Raw genomic sequence first — 17907 nt, 5'->3', positions numbered from 1 at the left:
TATAGATATTAGAACAAGGAAAATGAACATGGCATGAGTACAATAAGAAGGAACGTAAGTAGTATTAGTGAGCTGCACTTCATTATAAATGTAATCTTGTGTTCTTACAGCAAATATGTCGTTATTTTGCTGTCACCCTGAACCGATATCCGAGTCGCAATTAGAAGTACTCTCCTAACTCGAACCAATAGAACTGGGTTTGACAATCTCTTAAATCCCACATTGACTTTAGTAATCTGGCAGTCTTTATCTGAGCCTGTTTTGAGAAAGTGATAACGGATGGAATTTGTGCCAAAGCAGTTTTTCTCCTGTCGTCTCCAAAGGCTTCAAAGCAGGCGGCTAAATAGGCAAGCGATGTACACGGCACGGAACGCTCAGTAATTCGAAGCACAGTGTTGAATTCCGAAATCATGTCCCTAGATAACCTCTGTGCTTCATCATCGTGCTGACCAAATGGGTATCTCAGTCGATGGATAATGAGCAGTCCAGCTAAGCGCAGTATCCTGGCTTGCGTCATTATGGTGACGACCTCATCCCGAGATAGTCGTACGAGGAAGTCCGCTTCAGGTGATGGATACCACTGGTCTACCGCGGCCTTTGTCTCCATTAACCGAACAAAGATTCCATCCCTTTGGTTGATTTTGCAGTTTCGAAGCTGATCAGCTGCCTCGCATATATCAAAGAAGAGAGGGAAAAGCGGGTAGCTTAGGCCGAGATATCGGTCAATGACATTGCCACGTTGGCTGGTATCTAGCCTCCAAGCTGGTGTTTTGGATCGGAGTAGACATTCAAATGTCTCCGTGCTGACAAGACACATGAAAAGATCCATCATTGGCGATTGGAAATTGATAAGGCTTTGGTATTGCGATTTGATGATGCTCAAAGTGTATTGGGCGATAAGATAGGGCTGGCCATCTGTAACGTGCATCGCAAATGTTATCATTGCTACACTGAGAATGAGCATTGTGGTAAGGTCCTTTTCATTGGATATTTGGAAGCATCGCAGAGATGATACAGCTAAAGCTGCCCGTTTATGTCCGATATCCATGGTCTTGTTCGTATGTTCTGCGAACCGGTCGCTGAATAACACAGCAGCGCAGGCTACAGAAGCATTTCGTAGCTCCGGTATGGGTTGGATGAGATTCTGCACAAAGGAAGTGTGGTGTGCCTCGTGGAAGCTCGGACCCACTAGGAATTTATCTAGAGGCGAAGGAGCAAGAACATCTTTCATGAAATTCAAGAAGTGTTTTTCCCATTCATCGAGGTCGGCAAATATTGTTTGATTGCTGCTTAGCCCGGCGTTATACGGTGTGGGTGAATTGGCTAGAATAGCTTTTGAAAGTTGCAGTGAGGTCCCAGAACAGTTCGAGCTTTGTGCGACTGGCAAGCTGTATGATATTTTCTCTGCGGCTCGAGGTTTTCTTCCGGTCTTGGCTGGGCTCCGTATCGTTTGGCATTCCTGACCAAGGCGTGAACATCTTTCGCATGGCGCAGAATCGCTTATTCGTCGGCACTTTTCCTTCACTGCGTGGCATTGGTCGCATGCTCTCTTGGGAGGAGAAGTAGCAGGCATCACTGCCTCCTTGACAGGTGTGGATCTTGTAGTTTCTGGTGGATGCAATTTTGCGACATGGTATATTTTCTGGTGTTGGTTAGGCAACAACTGTATTGTCCTTTTGATAAAGCAGGTGGGCCTGATTAGTATTGAGAATGATCTCATGGGGATCCTTGAATCGGTAACATGAAAGGTTTCAATGCCGGGCTTCACGCCATGAATAGCTACAACTGGATTTAGCTTTGGAAATACGATAAGGTCGTGTGTACCTGCCTGTTATGGCTTAGCCCTATAATAGCATTTGCGGGGGAACCGAATGAAAGATAACAAGATGGAAACATCGCCATGGATAGTCATGACTTTAAATGCGTCATTTTAGGCCCACGAATTAAATTGAAATTTATCATTGGAGTCATTCATATATTGAGAGTGTTGAAAAATATGTTGATTTGACCATGATTGCTGATTGCTCTTCATTTTCTAAATTACGACTTAAGTGGATTCCAAACATCCTGAATTGGGACCCACTAAAGGTATGCTGCACTTCTTACACACGATATATGAGGAAAAATCAGTAATTTGCGTTTAATTACCACGAAGCTCTAATAACACAGCTCCCAAACGATCGATCACTTGTGTCAGGCATCTAAGGCAATCTCTTCACCGATATACTCAGCAAGCGTCAACATCTTCTCTTCTTGCAATCTCCTGCCCAGCAATTGAACACCGACCGGGGCTCCGTCATAAGTATCGGCATCATCTGCGGAATTGTCAGATACCCAATCATCTATGTAAAATTTAGAGGTCAACTCACAGCTCCAATCGATATAATCGTCCGACTTGGATGTGCGATCATCGGACTTCACATCAACCATTTTATCGGCAAATGTCACCGGAATCACCACACTTGTATAATCTAGGACATTCACGAAAGCTGTATAATTGACTACTTTATAGTGATTAGGGATGGCCGCTGCATGTGGTGCCACGGGAAGCAAAACTCCGTCAATGGGGCGCCCGGTGCCAGTCAACCTTGCCGTACTGTTCCAGTAGTCCATGTATTCTTTTTGATAATCACGCTTGGACACATTGAGGGCCGCGATTTTAGACGCACTCAGCTCATTGCCACCCTGTTTAACAATTACCTGTGGGGCTTGCGGCTCTCCGGATAAACCTAGATGATGCTGAAGGTTCTTTCCTCCGTCCATGCCAAATATTTCGCCCTGGGAGAAGTTAGGGATCGGTAGCATCTCGCTTTCTCTTACGGATGCTCACATACAGCTATTTTATTGCCTCTGGAATGGGACGGCGGACTCCAAGAGATGACAGTATGACCTAGTCGTTTCAAAGTTTGCTCAACAAGCCTCATTGCCCTCGCGACGGGCGGGTGTACACGGTTCATGCCATCATGAGGCATGAGCCCAAATGCTAGAGTTGATTTCCCTGTCTTCGCTTGGTCAATGAGAGAACGTGTCTCTTTGGTTATAGACTCTCGCCACGGCAATTCTAATACAAGAGGATCATGGTACCACGGTTGTGCCACCAGTATAGATTTGAAGATAAATGATAAGGAGCGTGCAGTCTGCGCAAGTGGGCCTATTACCGACAGAATCGAGCTTTGCCCATCCATAGAATTTGCAGCACCTTGATACGGCATTCTTCCTGACGAGGGTCGCAGTCCATAGAGAAAATTAAACCCAGCAGGGGCACGCACACTGCCACCTATATCAGTCCCGATGCCAACAGGGGATCCCCTTAAGGCGATTAAAGCTCCTTCCCCACCGGAACTTCCACCGGAAGAGAGCAGTCGATTCTTGGGGTTCCATGTATAGCCGATGATGTTGTTGACTGTTTCACCAGCCATGAGTGTTGCTGGTACGCTAGTCTTGCAGTAGAGTACTGCGCCGAGACTACGCAGCTCTCTTGTGAGCTCGCTTTCTTCGGACTTGTAGCGTGGGTCATCTCGCTGGCCTTCGAATGTACCAATCCAGCCTATGTAGCCCATGGTCGTTTCAACGCTCTTGATGTGGAATTGATCTTTCAAACTGACGGGCAATCCATGAAGCGGGCCTGTGGGGCCTTCATGTTCTGCGAAATATTTATCGAGCTTCCTTGCATCTTCGATCGCTGCTTCGAAAAAAACTTCGTGTAGACAGTTGACCTTTTTATGGTTAGCTGAAGGTTCTTTTCTTATTATTCACCGTCTCTTCATGACTTACCAATTGATGGGCCAAAGCCGCGCGATGACAGAAGGCTTCTGTTACTTCAACGGCGGACCAACCGCCAGATGTGGTTTGTTTGGCAATATCCACGGCATCGGACTCAGTAATCTCAATTTCTCGCTCGTTCAAGTATTGTTGAATATAACTTCCAGTGACATCCCGTATTTCTGTTGCTGGGGGAGGCGGGGTTGCCAGTCTCCACTTTTCGGGGATAGCTTTGAGGATGGCTTGTCGTTTAGCCTCTCCTTTAACACGCCAGTTTGGATTGACGGTCATATTAGATTTGGGGCAAGAAACGATGACCTGTTTGAAAATGATATCGACAAGTGGATTGTCTAATTGGGTTTGGTAAGTGCCAGTGGGAAATGTTGACTCCTCTCATCTTTCATCACAACCGAGGTTGAGGTTGTCTTGATCGAAGATTCAGTTTTATCCAATCACAAACATCACAGCCCGACCGCTGGCCGGGCTCGAAATACATCAACCAGATAGCCTTTTTGAGAGAAATATATATATTTAATTCAAAATTGAAAGGTTTAGTAGCATGAATATCGTAAGTAGTAATACTAGTAGACTTTGGCGCGGTCCATGAGAAACGGGGCCCGCCTGGATAGTATACTGTGCTTTTCTAGAGTCTTTGAAAAAGTCTTTGCTCAAATTAGGCTTGTGACTACTAGTAGATGGAAAGCTCTTCGCTCTCAATAGGAGTAATCTTAGTAGGTAAGACATACTAGTATTTCGCTGAAGGTAAAAATATCCTTGGAATTGCAGGTCTGATGTTATACTAGTAGAGAGAAATGAACATGGTACCTTTATCTTCCGATCCTTAGCAGGAGATAAAAAGAAGTGATAAACACCAAAAATGGCCCACTATTTACGCATCATTCTGATGCCGCCCGCGTTCAATTATGCAACAAGGAAAAGGAAGGGAATTTGCCCCCAGAGTGCCACTCCCGACAGTCTATCTATATAGTATTTTGCCGATAGTGTCACGTGATCCTGTCGCATGTTACTATATCCTGCTTTCCCATAACAGATGACACAGAGAATGGATTGATAAAGATGCTAAGAGTTTGATTTGCTTAATTGGAATGCATTCGAAACCAATTTCCAAGATAACAGATCCAACTTCTACCGCCGCGGTCGGCCTACCTTGAATTTCTTAATTACCCTTGCTCCAGCCCAACGACAGCTCCAAAACAATCCATTTTCACCGATTGCTCCCATCGTTAAACATGGCTGTTGAGGACACCCCTTTGTCAACCTTCAATGTTTTCAATCCAAGTACTATTTCACTGCCCGACACAAAAACCTCGAAACCGGTACTTCTGGAGCCTTATCATGTGGACTTGCTCCCTGAATACGGATACTTGAGTCAAGAATTCTTGATTTCTGGGGTAGCTCATGGCGAATCATTCTGCACGCGCCTGCTTCTTCGTCGTCCAGCAGATGTTAGCAAGTTCTCTGGGTTTGTCGTTGAGGAGCCGTCTCATTTGTGGGGTGGAACAAGCATTTGGCGTCACATCAATCGCTGGCTTATGCGCAATGGTGAGTGCAGCCCAAATTAATTCCCGAATAAAATGGTAAAGAATGTCTAATAACATTTGCTCAAGGCCATGCTTGGTTAGAAGTTGATTCACAGGCTCCATCGGCTATTGGTAAAATCAAAAATGTCGATCCTAAAAGATACGAACAAATGCATTTCATTTCAGGCCCGACTTCAGATGAATTCGCCGACAGTATTCCATTCGTGACCGATGTTTCCAAAGAGATGCTGACGGAAACTTACAATGCCTTTAAAGCCAAATGGTGGCCCGCGACCTTGCAATCCCCCGAGATTCTGGCAGCTGCCTCCCACACTTTGAGATCAGGACAATTAGGCATAAATGCCCGTTGGGTCGTTCTCAGTGGGCTTTCTCAAACAGGTGGAGTCACAAGACGTTTTATCACTCATTGTTCGCACTTGCGCCTGCCAGATGGCGCATATCCCTTTGAAGGTTATATTCCTTGCCAATCTGGCGGTGGTGCGCTTCCGGATTGTGCGTCTGCCAAAATCATTGAGCTGCTGGGAGAATCGGAATTTCCATCTGTCCGGCTACCATGTGGTGTGAGCGGGCAGGTAGATGGTATATCTCACCGACGTCCGGACAGTGATGGTTTTCGGTTGTACGAAATTGCGGGAATGGCTCATCGCGAGTCCCGCTATGCTTCAGCAATTGATCTGAAGCGTTGGTCTGTGGCTAATCTCAAGGGAGCGAAATGGAGTACCTTTGCGAACTCTTTTATCTATCATGCTGTCTTTGAGTCCATGTTCACCTGGGTTTCCAGAGACATGGCTCCACCGGCTAGCTCTTACATTGAGGTCATTGGAGAGACGGATGAGATCAGGCGGGACGATCATGGGAATGCAATGGGTGGCGTGCGAACTCTACATACGGATGCTCCGCTATCCCGACTTGTCGCTGCAACACCGAAAGGCCGACCAAATTGGTACTGGGGTAGGTGAGCTGGAATCACGCTTCGTCTAATCAAAGCGCTAACATTGTCCCAACTGCAGGGTCTGAATGGACATTCTCGGAAGACAAGTTGCGTAGTATCTATGGATCGGATTTATCGTATCGATTGCAGGCTGGTACTGCTGTTGCAAGCCAGGTTCAATCAGGCTTCTTGCTTCCAGTAGATGCAGAGGTCCTTCGTCGGGAAACAGTGGAAATGGTGAGCTTCTCATAACATGGATAGTATATCACGATGCAGACAAGAATTGTCCTTAGTAACCTCATCTTTTGAAATTATTGATTAATTTGTTTCTCAACAACTTTGAATAATAAACTTAAGGTGTCAATCTTCTGGCATTTAATACTGGAGTATATCACAGCCTTTTCAACTCGGCGCCATCTAAGTAGCTTTGCCAGAATATCGGCAGGTCTTGGTGAATCTATCTGTCACCGACGAATGTCTTAAGGGAAATTCTCTTCCGCATTTTGGATAGTATATGTGAGAAACTAAAATGAGGGATCGAATCTATTTCAAGATTAATAGTGAATTTCAGAGATACTAGTGCTTATGGGGTGAGGTGCGAAGGTAGCTCAAGATAGTCGGTCGTGAATTCAAGTTGCAAAACCAAAAGAACAACATCTTCGTTTACATAGTGTATCTAAAAGACTCCCATTGCTCCCAGTCGCTTCTGTCACTAAATTCCGGTCTGCCGGAAATTGAGGACTCTTGATTGCCCTGGCAGAGCCGTTCCCGTCGCCTATTCTCATACTTGTACCAAGATAGCTGGAAGATCGGCACAACTATCATCAGGGCATAACATCCCACTAGAATGACAGTACCGGTTAATTTATGACTGTGATGATGAACGGGGCTGTGTAATTACTTAGCATCTTGAAGGCGAGCTCATATGTCGGGGCTTGGCTGTCGAGAAAGAATTCTAATAACAAAATCAGATGCTGTTTTATATTATATCCATAATGAGATACTTACGAGGCCCTGCGACAAGTCCTGCGGCCCAGCCAGCGAAAATGATACCGTTGGCCGTTGACTTCTTTGTATTTCCAGCATAATTCGAGGCCATTAGGCCGGTATTCAAAGTAAAGGACATCGTATGTCTGGAACAGTTAGCAATCATTTTCGGCGTATCCAGAAATAGTTCACTTACGTGTATGTCAGGTAATATCCAGCTAACCTTCCTGCCTGGTTTGATTGAGGCAGCGAGTGAAGCAACGATGCACCAATCAACGGTGGCACGGAGACAAGCATAGAAAGATAAAGACGGAGATCCTTCTTGTGGGACGCAATATATGAGAATATCAAAAATGTTGAGAGCTGAATGACAGCGGCTGGACAAGTAGAAACAAGCGTAGTTTGCAAAGTCGAGAAGCCAAACCCTTGCACAACTTGACTCGAAAACTTGGCTGTGTTAACTTTCTATCCACGAGCCTGAGAAGGATGATCCATGAACCTACCTGGCTAGCGAATGTTGAAGGCATTGTATTTCCGCTATCATAATGCGATTAGAAAGACAATTTTGTATATATGGCACGGCACTTACACTGCAGTAATAAAAAAGAGAATCGTTTGAGGATCGCGCAATGCCTCCCAAAATTGCGGCCATTTCCATTCATTATCGGATGAGACGGTTTGGTTTTCTCTGACTCTTTCTAAGGCTATTTTCTTTTCTTTCTCGTTTAGCCATCGCGCATTTGACTGATTATCGGGCATCAGAAAAATGAGGGAAAGTGAGAAGGCGAAGCTAAGTGCGCCGAAGAACACAAAAAATAATTTCCATGTAGGAAATGAAGGGTGCACTGGGATATTAGTAATTGCCAACTATAAGCATATTTTTGATGTACAAACTTGATCCAAGTCCATACGAAATCAGTCCCCCGAAGAAGTTTCCAATCTACGAGGTGTTAAAATCTCTCCATGCCGCGACTAATTGATTTGAGGACAGTCACTCACTGGAGTTCCACCAAGCCAGAATGCAGTTCTGAAGGCCTGCTCTGGACGGGTCCACCAATTACTTGTTACAATGACAAATACTGGTCCGATGATGCTTTCCACGATTCCGAGAAATAATCGAACGGCGACTATTCCGGCAAAGTTGAAACAGAGAGCTAAACATGGCGATTAGATATAGCTCAAGTACACTCGTCATGAAAGATGAAGAGAACATACGTGTGAGGAGCGTGATACAAGACCAAGTAAGCACCGCGCCTGAAATAAATTTTCCCGCGTGTTCTGGGAAGCGTTGTACCTAGCAAAGTAAAATGGTAAGCTTCTTGTTGTCCTAGCAGGAGAACATAGTAGTATTCTAGACGGAAGGACTTACAAGTTTTGCCCACATCATAGACCCGACCATATATCCAAGATAAAAGACGCTAGACGGTCAGCTTCACATTAAATTCTAGAGGTACTCGTGAAAGTCTTCTCACCTTCCAAGCCAGCTATAATTAGACCCTTCCAAGTGCAATGCTTCCTTAATGCCAAATATACTGCTGTAGTTAAGAAGGGTTTTATCAAGGAACTTCGATGGTTAGTCTTTTTAACGGAGAGTTTGATGTCAAGAGTAGTAATCATACCGAGAAAACATAGCACATGCATAATAGCGGTAGAAGGATAAAATCGATTTTTCTCTTTGTTCGTTTTTCCTCATCTTGAGTGTACAGAAATAACTCATTTGATTCTTCAACGTATACATCTTGAATTTCAGGATCTTTCAATGTACAGATACTCTTCTTTTGTGGCGACTCCGTCTGCCCTGGGTAGGCATTCTTACTTTGAGCCATTCTCGGGGAAAACGGCATAGACTCAGATTTGGGCGGAGAGAATTGAGGGAGTAGATCTTACGACACAAACCCCGGTAAAGGGGCCTGTTTAAGGAAACCCATGGAGGTCATATCTGGGGTTGTGGGGTTAAAGTTCGAGATAATCAGTTTGTCGAGCCGATAGTGTCGGATATGTCATGTGATACTGTCGCATCGGCGTATAACGAGGACTTTCCGACAGACATGGCAAACCATGGGCCTGTACGGGTATGTACCAAAGGAAGTATTGTCCTGGAAATTTGTGTCCATTCGAGGTGGATTTCTTTAATCGCTGTATTGAGTCAAGGTTGAAGGTGCCCATGGCATGGATTTTATTGCTTGTCGTTCTCGAAATTGTAAGAAAATTTCGACTTGACTCTATTTGAAAAATCTTATTGTATTGTATCCCTTACGAGGAAATTCAAAAGGAATATTCGAGCGCAGAGGGCGCCTGGATAATAAAGCTGGGTCATAATTCGAGCGCTAGACTTCATTAAATGAGAAATTTTCCCTTGAGGCGATCCATCAGAAGGCATACATCAAGTTCGTCGTTAGTAGATCGAGCCTTGACTATTGATTCGAGGAGTTCATGAGTTCTACCGACATATGTTCCCCATTTTTTACCCTTTTCGAGGCGCTCCAAGACCCAATTGCGGTGAATAGGGTCCACAGTGCAAATACCGGCGAGGAAAAGGGACGACGGTATCAAACAGGATGGAGAGTTGCTGCGAGAAGGATCTTGTTGTAATTTCAATTGACAATGTAGAACACGAGATACGGAATGCTCCCATCGAATGGACTTGAGCGGCTAATTATTATCAGCTTACTGCTCTGTAGGGACTCCAAGTCAAAAAGAAGGGACGCCGGTGAAACTCACGTATAATAGGTAAAGATACAGTACAGAAGAATGGAGAGCTGCCATAACGAGATATTGAGCATACGTTGACGCTTCAAGGACAGATTCAGTTATCATAACTTCATCTAGGTCATCACCCCTGCAGCTCATTTGATATTCCCATTGACGGATCTCGTGCTCGATATGTCTATGCAGCGAGCGTACCTCCTCTGTACGTACCGGAGAGCTGATAAGATCTTCACTCTCTGTCTGAAGTCGTAGACGCAAGTCAAGCTCCCCGACCTTCATTCGTAGTATATCAGCGCGAAGCAAACTCACCAAGGCATTTGATGTCGATCCAACATTCTTGTCATGGTCAAATATAAAGGACATGGCGGGTATATTTCGTAGAGCCTTGATTAACTTTCCACCTCCGAGTCGATAACATGAAGCTCGCGCGTCTAGAAGAGCAAGTCGAATCACAATTCTTTGAGCAAGGGAGAATGGGTCGTTTAAGGCTTTTTGGCCCTTCTCAGATAAGGCAGTCTCGGCAGCCTGGTCAATGAGGCTATGTAATGAGCTGATATCGCCCGCGAGGAGGTGTATTCTCTTAGCTCGAACGAATAGGGCCGAGAGAAGGCTATCAGGCTCTGAAACCTGTCTTTTGCAGGCCTCAAATGAGTCGTGTGCTAGTTGCTCGAATTTGGATGCTTTTTCAAAATATTTGGGATATTCCAGGGCCAAGTGAGAAGCGGAAAATGCCAGAATTGCGTAGAGAAGGGGCTTAAAGGAGAGTGATTGTGAGAATGCAGTTGTGTATAAATTGTTTGCACCTCTCGGATAATCATCCACTTTTGCATAGCCTGTCATAGTCGCGAGGTAATGTTGAATCAGATGCTGTTCATCAACTCCTAGGCTAGATAGATCACCGGAAACCGTAGCATCTGTTCTTATTTCGTCGGCAAATGGAAAGGATTTTCCGGGTGTTTGAACATTGTTCAAAGTTGGAGGTACATCTCTTGACATCGTCTCACTCGCCATGTCGCCATCGGGTAATGAGAATGGCGTGTTGAAAGAGGGTAGTTGCGCGAAATCCAAGCCCTCCCCGTTAAAACTCAGATCGACTGGATGAATATCTAGGTCAAAGTCAAGGTCGAATGGTAAGTCTCCGAGCATATCGACATAAGTATCAAGTTCAAACGAGGCAGATTGGGCAGAGGATGCGCTGCCCTGTTCGGATGATCTCAGCACATTGGTGCGTGTCACAGCGTCGTCGTCTTGTGATTCAATAGCCTGAGATGGCCCATGAGGCTCGATATATGAGGCTCTTGGGCTCTTCTTATTGATTTGAGAGCGTTCGCGCCTTATTCCAATTGTTTGTCGCCTTTTGGGGGGTGGGTTATAACCCTCCCCGTTCAATGGAGCGGTCCATCGGCATTCGAGCCCCAGGCGCTTGCAAGGATAACAGCTGGAGGCCTCATCAAGACTTTCTTGGTTATCCTTGTCTTCAATCTTGCATTTCACTTTCCTAATTTTACACGTGTAACAACCTATCGATGGTCAGTAGAGGATAGATTTGAGCCCATATCAAGAAGGCTTACCGGTGCGAACTCGCTGTCGTGGGGTTGAAGCCTTCGGAGGGGGCATGGACATCGGGCTCTCTAAATAAATAATGACCCCGAATGGTTTTCCAATATTTTCAAGTCAAATTTGACAAGACTTGGGCAATTTTGGATTGATTTCAGTCAACTAGAGCATATAGCACAACTGTGAACAGATGACGGAGTCCCGAATAGCCTGATGAGCCACGGTGGTCACGTGCACACGATGTGTATGGGAGACAACCCACGCCGCGAATAAGGTATATCAGAATATATATGACGCTCGCGATGATTTTCGTTCGTTTAAACTAATGAGCGACCAGAAATACTAGTAAGGCATGACAAACACATGGTGTCTCTAAGCCACTGATCGCCTCAAGGATTAAAAGCGGCACCCCGGATGTTTGATCAATGGCTATTGTTCGCTTTTTGTTTTCGTTTTTTTTTTTTGGCTTAGCAGAGACTTGGATCTTGGATCAATCGCTCGTCTGTGCCGTAAAGCATGAAATTTGTCAAATCTTGTGTTCATTGGTGAGTGCCTCTTTCCATAGAATCCACGGTTATGAGCCCTGCAGGATGTCGCAAGTGAAATACGACGAAGCAAGAAATAAGCTTAACCCAAACTCGCCATCACACCATCACATTCTGAGAGTCAAGGTCCACTCGCTTCCATTCGAAGATCTTGCACTCTTGGAGCGAGACTTAGAGTGACCTTGGAAGGTAAGATCCCATGAGCAGAATTGGTGGAACATGAGAAGTCAAGCCCTAGCTGCGTGTTTCATCTTCCAAGCATATAGGTGGGTCATATGCATCGTGTCTCGTTTACTCGCGGGTACGTGGGTAACCGAAAAGTATAGAAAAGAATTGGGATATGATCTTCATTCGTGTTCAACTTGCTGCTTTTCCAAGCATGCGAATATTCAAGCAATAGCCTCCAAGAAACCCTAACTCTTCCGTGATATTCCATGGGTGTTTTCGAGAAATCGCGTGTTTGCTCATCGGCCTGTTTTTCAATTCGCTCGATAAACATGTGCAGTTTTTAGGTTCGCTGAAAGTCTTCGAGACCAGGATCCTGCATGAAGCGGTGTGAAGCCACTGAAAGAATCAACTAATGCATTCGTATTCCTGGCAAATAATTGCAGCGCGTGTGTCCATGTTTCGGTCAGTGCAGCCCGCTCATTATCATATTGATGCGAGTTAGAATGATGAACATGGAAGGAATTTCATGTGGAGGGCCGTAGCGCTTTGCACAACCATCCCGACCAGTCTAGTCCCTCGGAGTGGAAGGGAAATCCCAGCAATGCAAGGTAAGATAGGACACTGCCACAATCAAGCGTGCATGGAGACTATCAATTGCCTTTTTCACTTACATCCAACCGCTGTCAGTGATTGCAGTGTTTGATATGAATGGTTCGTGGAGCTGGTGGTCCTTGCGCTGGTGGTTGCACAACAGGAGGTTCCCCTCACCTTAGCTGCATGTTCCTGCACGCGCCCAAAAATGGGCACAAAGCACCGAATATCTTCATGTTCGAATCGAAAACCCAACAGCCACTTCGGCATTTTCTTCACTTTCGTCGCTATTTATTACTTCGGTAGACCCACCTTGACCTCCTATCAACATGGAGTTTTTGGCTATGCATATTTTATCCCTCGCTTCTCCTGACAAGGTCAAAACCACGAGGCCAGAAGACATCTTCTAGGAATTCATGATGATATGGGATTACTATAACGGCAAGACTCTGTTCATTACAGGGGGAACAGGGCTTGTTGGTACAGCACTTTTGTATCGGCTGTTAACTCAGTCGTCGCCGCAGCATGTATACGTATTGAGCCGAGGCGGATACTCGTGAGTTCAACACATTCTTCCTCTTTTTCTTCAAAAAGATTGTTTATGCATAGTACATAAAAATCAACTTTTAAGGCCGCCTATTAATGATATGCTGTTTAGAAAAGCAAAGGCAAAATGGTCCGAAATGCTCCCACCGCATCTTGCAAAGGCGCTCTACGAAAGCAAATGCATGACCATTATGGATGGCGAGCTTGGAGACACCGCGACAATGAATCTTTCCGATGAAGAGTTACAGATGCTGAAAAAGACTGTCCATATCATCATCCATGCCGCGGCATCTATCGAGCTCAAGAATTCACTTCGCGAACTATCATACACAATCATTGCGCCTACATTGTGTCTAACACAGTACGCCATGAAGTTTGTCAACCTAGAACGCTTTGTCTTCGTTTCCACGGCATACGCCAACGCTCATCTATGGCAAACAACCAAATCCACCGACGTCGCCGTGGACGAGAAAGTATATCCATTGAGCAACGAAACAGAAGGCGAAGCCTATGCAGGAGCACTAGAGATATGGAAAAATGTTCAGAAGACGGGCACTTCTGACGAGTACAACGCCCACAACTTTCCATGGCCATATGCCTACGCCAAGCACCTGGCAGAGCGTCTCGTCTTAGAAAAGGCAGCCCAGAAGAATAGCCTCGATAAAGTTCTTATAATTCGGCCTTCAGTCGTAGGACCAGCCGATAAGTTCCCAATGCCAGGCTTCACAACCTCATACTCGACCCCATCCACAGCCTGTGCTGCAGCTTACGCAATACACCCAGGTCGAAAGATTGTTCTCTCGACCCGATGCGAGAATCCAGATAAAGACGCAACCATCGACGAGGTCCCCGTTGATGTTGTGGCAGATCGACTGCTAGCTCATGTGGCATTGGGTTCGAGTGGATGTGTCCATGCTGTCAGTGGGGAAAGAGGGAGACTTCGGCTCGAGGACTGGTGGAATGCGTTTAAGAATGAAAGAAGGCTTCCTTGGAATATCCATCCTGTTTGGACTTCAGAGGACTGGCACTCCAAGAACTTGCATCATATAGCGCGGAATTTCAAGATTATTGGGACGTCCTTCGCGTTTGCTGATGGGAGGACCGATGCAGTGGCTGAGCAGCTTGATTCTGAGGCGAGGGAGGGACTTCATCTTTATGCCGATCGGTCGAAACCGTATCATCATTCTTTAATTCATCGTCGACATCATATTCACAATGCGGCGAGGCAAATTGCGAGGAAGAGCCGGTTGCCGGTTTGTTCGGTTGGGCTTTTTTGTCGGAAGGGGAAGCATCCTGCCACTTTACAGCTGAGTGAGAAGGCCGCGTGATACTGTGGATAACTTGGAAAAGGATAATAAGTTTGACTTGAACCTGTGAAGGTTTTCAAATCCCGGTAGAACGAGGACTGTCTTTTCTTGTCTTTTCTCGGTCTCTTTCAACTTTGTTGCCTGCAAATAACTATCTTCTCTTCCGCCGTCTATACTTCAACATTTTTTGCCAGCGATATATTTACATGTGCGATTTTCAAAAACATTTCTCTGAGATATAGTAGTAAAGTAATCAAAATGTGCCATCAGTTTAATTTCGAAATAGCGATCTCACGACAAACTATATCCCTCTACAGCGTTAATCTAATCACTGTAATCGAGGCTCTCCAGTTGGCCGCGGCACGGGCCACCGCGGGGAAAAAATAAATTCTTTTTTGCCCCTCAACACGAACACGATCTTGATCTTAAATTCTTTCTAGAAACACACCCCTTCAATACCCAAACACCATGGCACCAACAACATGCTTCAACTGCAAAGAAGCACGAGCAGTAGTCATTCGACCGAAAAACCGGCACAAACTCTGCCGATCCTGCTTCATCGAGATTTTCGAAACAGAAGTCCACGAAACAATCACAAGCTCCAAACTATTCTTCCCCGGCGAACGCATCGCAATCGGCGCATCTGGCGGAAAAGACAGCACTGTCCTCGCTGCCGTCCTGAAGACTCTAAACGAACGATACAACTATGGTCTTGAGCTAAGCCTACTCTCTATCGATGAGGGAATCCGCGGATATCGCGACGATAGTCTTGAAACTGTGAAGCGCAATGCGGTACAATATGATATGCCGTTGACTATTGTTGGATATGGAGATTTATACGGCTGGACTATGGATCAGGTTGTGGAACAAGTGGGCAAGAAGGGAAATTGCACTTACTGTGGTGTTTTTCGTCGCCAGGCGCTTGATCGTGGTGCTGAGAGGTTGGATATCAAGCATGTTGTTACGGGTCATAACGCGGATGATGTCGCTGAGACTGTTATGATGAATTTGCTAAGGGGGGATCTACCGAGATTATCACGGGGAACGAGCATTATTACTGAGTCTGGGGCTTCGGATACAAAGCGCAGTAAGCCTTTGAAGTATGCGTATGAGAAGGAGATTGTTCTCTATGCGCATCATCGACAGCTGGACTATTTCAGTACTGAGTGCATTTATTCTCCTGAGGCGTTTCGAGGTAGTGCGCGCACTTTGATTAAAGATTTGGAGAAGATCAGGCCGAGCTCTATCTTGGATATTGTGAAGAGTGGTGAGGATATGGCTGCGCTTGTTCCGGGACAAACGGGTGGTGGGAAGAGTTGCAAGTCGTCTGCTCCTGCCGCTGGGAATGGGACTGCGGACGAGGAGACTGGTGGATGTGGAAGTCAGAATGGTCGATCGAGTGGTGGTGAGATGGCTGCTATGGAGCAACAGTTGGCTTCGAATGATGGGGCGGAGGCACGGGAGACAGAGATCAGAATGCCTAAGAAGGGCAAGGTTTCTGTGGGGGGGAAGAAGATTAAGACTCAGACGCTTCAGCACTGTGAACGGTGTGGCTATATCTCTAGTCAAACTATTTGCAAGGCTTGCAATTTGTTGGATGGCCTGAATCGCAATCGCCCTAAGACGGCTATTGAGGTTGGGATGGAGGATGAGGAAGGTAGTTCGACGTTAATGAGGCAGATGGAGCGTGTTCAATTGACAAACAGTTGAGTTTGTTTCTGTCATACATGCGACCAAAATACCTGTCAAATCTACCACCCACCTAGCCATTAGCGGCGTCATTCCTCGGCGTGCGGCTCAACAGCTCCCTGCAACAACGCAAGCCGGCCTGGCATTTGCCTGTCAAGTGAAGTCTACCCCAACTGCTTCGAGTTCTTTGGACGATGAAGACCGTCTCTTCGGTCACTGTCAAACGCTTCAAGCTAGAAAAGTCGAACAAAATACGGCGACCCGATAAATTGGGCCACTCATGAACGACTGTATAAACACCTGTCACAGCTATACCACGGGTCACATATCTAACCCATGACTTCGAGAATACATAGAAGAGACATAGAAGAGAATCCATATGATGTTACATACTCCATATTTTATACAAGTGATCGAAAGTAGTATACAATCTGCCCCGAGGTAGCCTAGTTCAACCTCAAGCACCACATCTCCCTTCGCACCAGTCCAGTCAATTGCACCCACCCGTATGCACATTCCTTCCATATAAATCTCAGAAACCAAGCAGTAGCCATACACCGAGTATCAGTTCGAGCACAACATTGATCAAAGCTCAAAGCTCAGGAACCTCAACAAATTCCGTTCCAACTCATCAGACAAGGTCCTGTCCCAGTCCACACCTCAATAATGAACGATGATTCCATCAACTACTCCTTCCCCTCAGTATGCAACTCAGGTAAATTAAACCCAACCCGTCTAGCAGTAAGACGAATCCTCTCCTCATCATCCATATCCATACCGGGATTATATCTCCGCAAAAGCTGCACGTATGTTCGCTGCGCGCGAGCGTATTTGGCCATTTGCTCCGCCTCCTGGAAGCGAATGGAGCTCTCTTCTGCTGAGGATGGGAGCGAGAAGGGGATCGTAGTAGATGTGGATGAAAATGCTTCTGTGGGCTCGTTTGTGTTTGTGGAGGGATGTTGTTCTTGTGAGCGGAAGAGTGTTCGGAGACGGGTTTGGAGGGGGGAGGGGCTGGCGAGGGTTCTGCTCCGAGCGGGGATTTCGCGGAGGAGAGCGCGGTAGGTTGCGCGGATTTGGGAGGTCGGTTGTGTCATTTTGAGGTTGGTGGGTGTTTATGTTATGTTCGTGGTTCTATGGTGATGGGTCTCGAGACAGTGCCGGCTTGGGATTCTGGAGGGTATCACGTGACTTTTATCGGTCGTAGTATGCGGTACATGTTAAATAGGGACTGATAGTTCATAGCACTGGGATTGAGTTTGTATTGCTTTTTTCGGGTCTTTCGGAGTATGTTTAATATTCTCCTTCTAAGGTATTGAGGTTTAATTATAAGAGTGTAAAGGGATGGGGCTTTCCGGCTGAAATGGTGGCTCATCAAAGCTGCGACAGCTAAGAGGGAATCCTCGAGTCGCGATAGAAATTCGGTACGTAGAGCTATATAGCTACTTATGTACAAATGGATGGATCTCTGCCATTAATTGGCACCAGGCATCATATCAATCGTGACATGGATCCAATCCGACCGAACGTAAGCAAAAACAGGTAATATATCAATC

General features: G+C 45.9%; 8 protein-coding genes across 8 annotated transcripts; 3 read left to right on the top strand and 5 right to left on the bottom strand.

Annotated features, from left to right (window-relative positions):
• Positions 1-160: 160 nt before the first annotated feature.
• N7478_004211 (Zn(II)2Cys6 transcription factor) lies at positions 161-1573 on the bottom strand (the record flags this gene model as incomplete). The annotated part of the gene is made up of 1 exon (XM_056920425.1): positions 161-1573. One exon carries the CDS (start codon positions 1571-1573, stop codon positions 161-163), a length of 1413 nt encoding a protein of 470 aa, XP_056778462.1.
• A 620-nt stretch (positions 1574-2193) lies between these two features.
• Positions 2194-4053, bottom strand: gmdA (putative general amidase GmdA; the record flags this gene model as incomplete). Its single annotated transcript, XM_056920424.1, has 4 exons — positions 2194-2315; positions 2370-2778; positions 2835-3716; positions 3775-4053. 4 exons carry the CDS (start codon positions 4051-4053, stop codon positions 2194-2196), a joined length of 1692 nt encoding a protein of 563 aa, XP_056778461.1.
• Positions 4054-5012: 959 nt separating this feature from the next.
• On the top strand, positions 5013-6507 carry N7478_004209 (uncharacterized protein; the record flags this gene model as incomplete). The annotated part of the gene is made up of 3 exons (XM_056920423.1): positions 5013-5325; positions 5391-6279; positions 6312-6507. 3 exons carry the CDS (start codon positions 5013-5015, stop codon positions 6505-6507), a joined length of 1398 nt encoding a protein of 465 aa, XP_056778460.1.
• A 608-nt stretch (positions 6508-7115) lies between these two features.
• N7478_004208 (MFS general substrate transporter) lies at positions 7116-7539 on the bottom strand (the record flags this gene model as incomplete). Its single annotated transcript, XM_056920422.1, has 3 exons — positions 7116-7210; positions 7264-7388; positions 7439-7539. The coding sequence occupies 3 exons, from the start codon at positions 7537-7539 to the stop codon at positions 7116-7118; spliced, it is 321 nt and encodes a 106-aa protein (XP_056778459.1).
• A 2297-nt stretch (positions 7540-9836) lies between these two features.
• On the bottom strand, positions 9837-11574 carry N7478_004207 (Zn(II)2Cys6 transcription factor domain-containing protein; the record flags this gene model as incomplete). The annotated part of the gene is made up of 4 exons (XM_056920421.1): positions 9837-9894; positions 9964-10034; positions 10162-11471; positions 11523-11574. The coding sequence occupies 4 exons, from the start codon at positions 11572-11574 to the stop codon at positions 9837-9839; spliced, it is 1491 nt and encodes a 496-aa protein (XP_056778458.1).
• A 1921-nt stretch (positions 11575-13495) lies between these two features.
• On the top strand, positions 13496-14686 carry N7478_004206 (Male sterility NAD-binding; the record flags this gene model as incomplete). Its single annotated transcript, XM_056920420.1, has 1 exon — positions 13496-14686. The coding sequence occupies one exon, from the start codon at positions 13496-13498 to the stop codon at positions 14684-14686; it is 1191 nt and encodes a 396-aa protein (XP_056778457.1).
• Positions 14687-15133: 447 nt separating this feature from the next.
• On the top strand, positions 15134-16375 carry N7478_004205 (putative PP-loop ATPase superfamily protein; the record flags this gene model as incomplete). Its single annotated transcript, XM_056920419.1, has 1 exon — positions 15134-16375. The coding sequence occupies one exon, from the start codon at positions 15134-15136 to the stop codon at positions 16373-16375; it is 1242 nt and encodes a 413-aa protein (XP_056778456.1).
• A 665-nt stretch (positions 16376-17040) lies between these two features.
• N7478_004204 (LYR motif-containing protein) lies at positions 17041-17448 on the bottom strand (the record flags this gene model as incomplete). Its single annotated transcript, XM_056920418.1, has 1 exon — positions 17041-17448. One exon carries the CDS (start codon positions 17446-17448, stop codon positions 17041-17043), a length of 408 nt encoding a protein of 135 aa, XP_056778455.1.
• Between the last annotated feature and the right edge of the window lie 459 nt (positions 17449-17907).

Source organism: Penicillium angulare, assembly GCF_028827245.1.
Source record: "Penicillium angulare strain IBT 27051 chromosome Unknown utg000004l_segment0_segment0, whole genome shotgun sequence".
Lineage (NCBI taxonomy): Eukaryota > Fungi > Ascomycota > Eurotiomycetes > Eurotiales > Aspergillaceae > Penicillium > Penicillium angulare.
The sequence above is the reverse complement of the archived record's forward strand: the minus strand, read 5'-3'. Positions and strand labels throughout refer to the sequence as shown.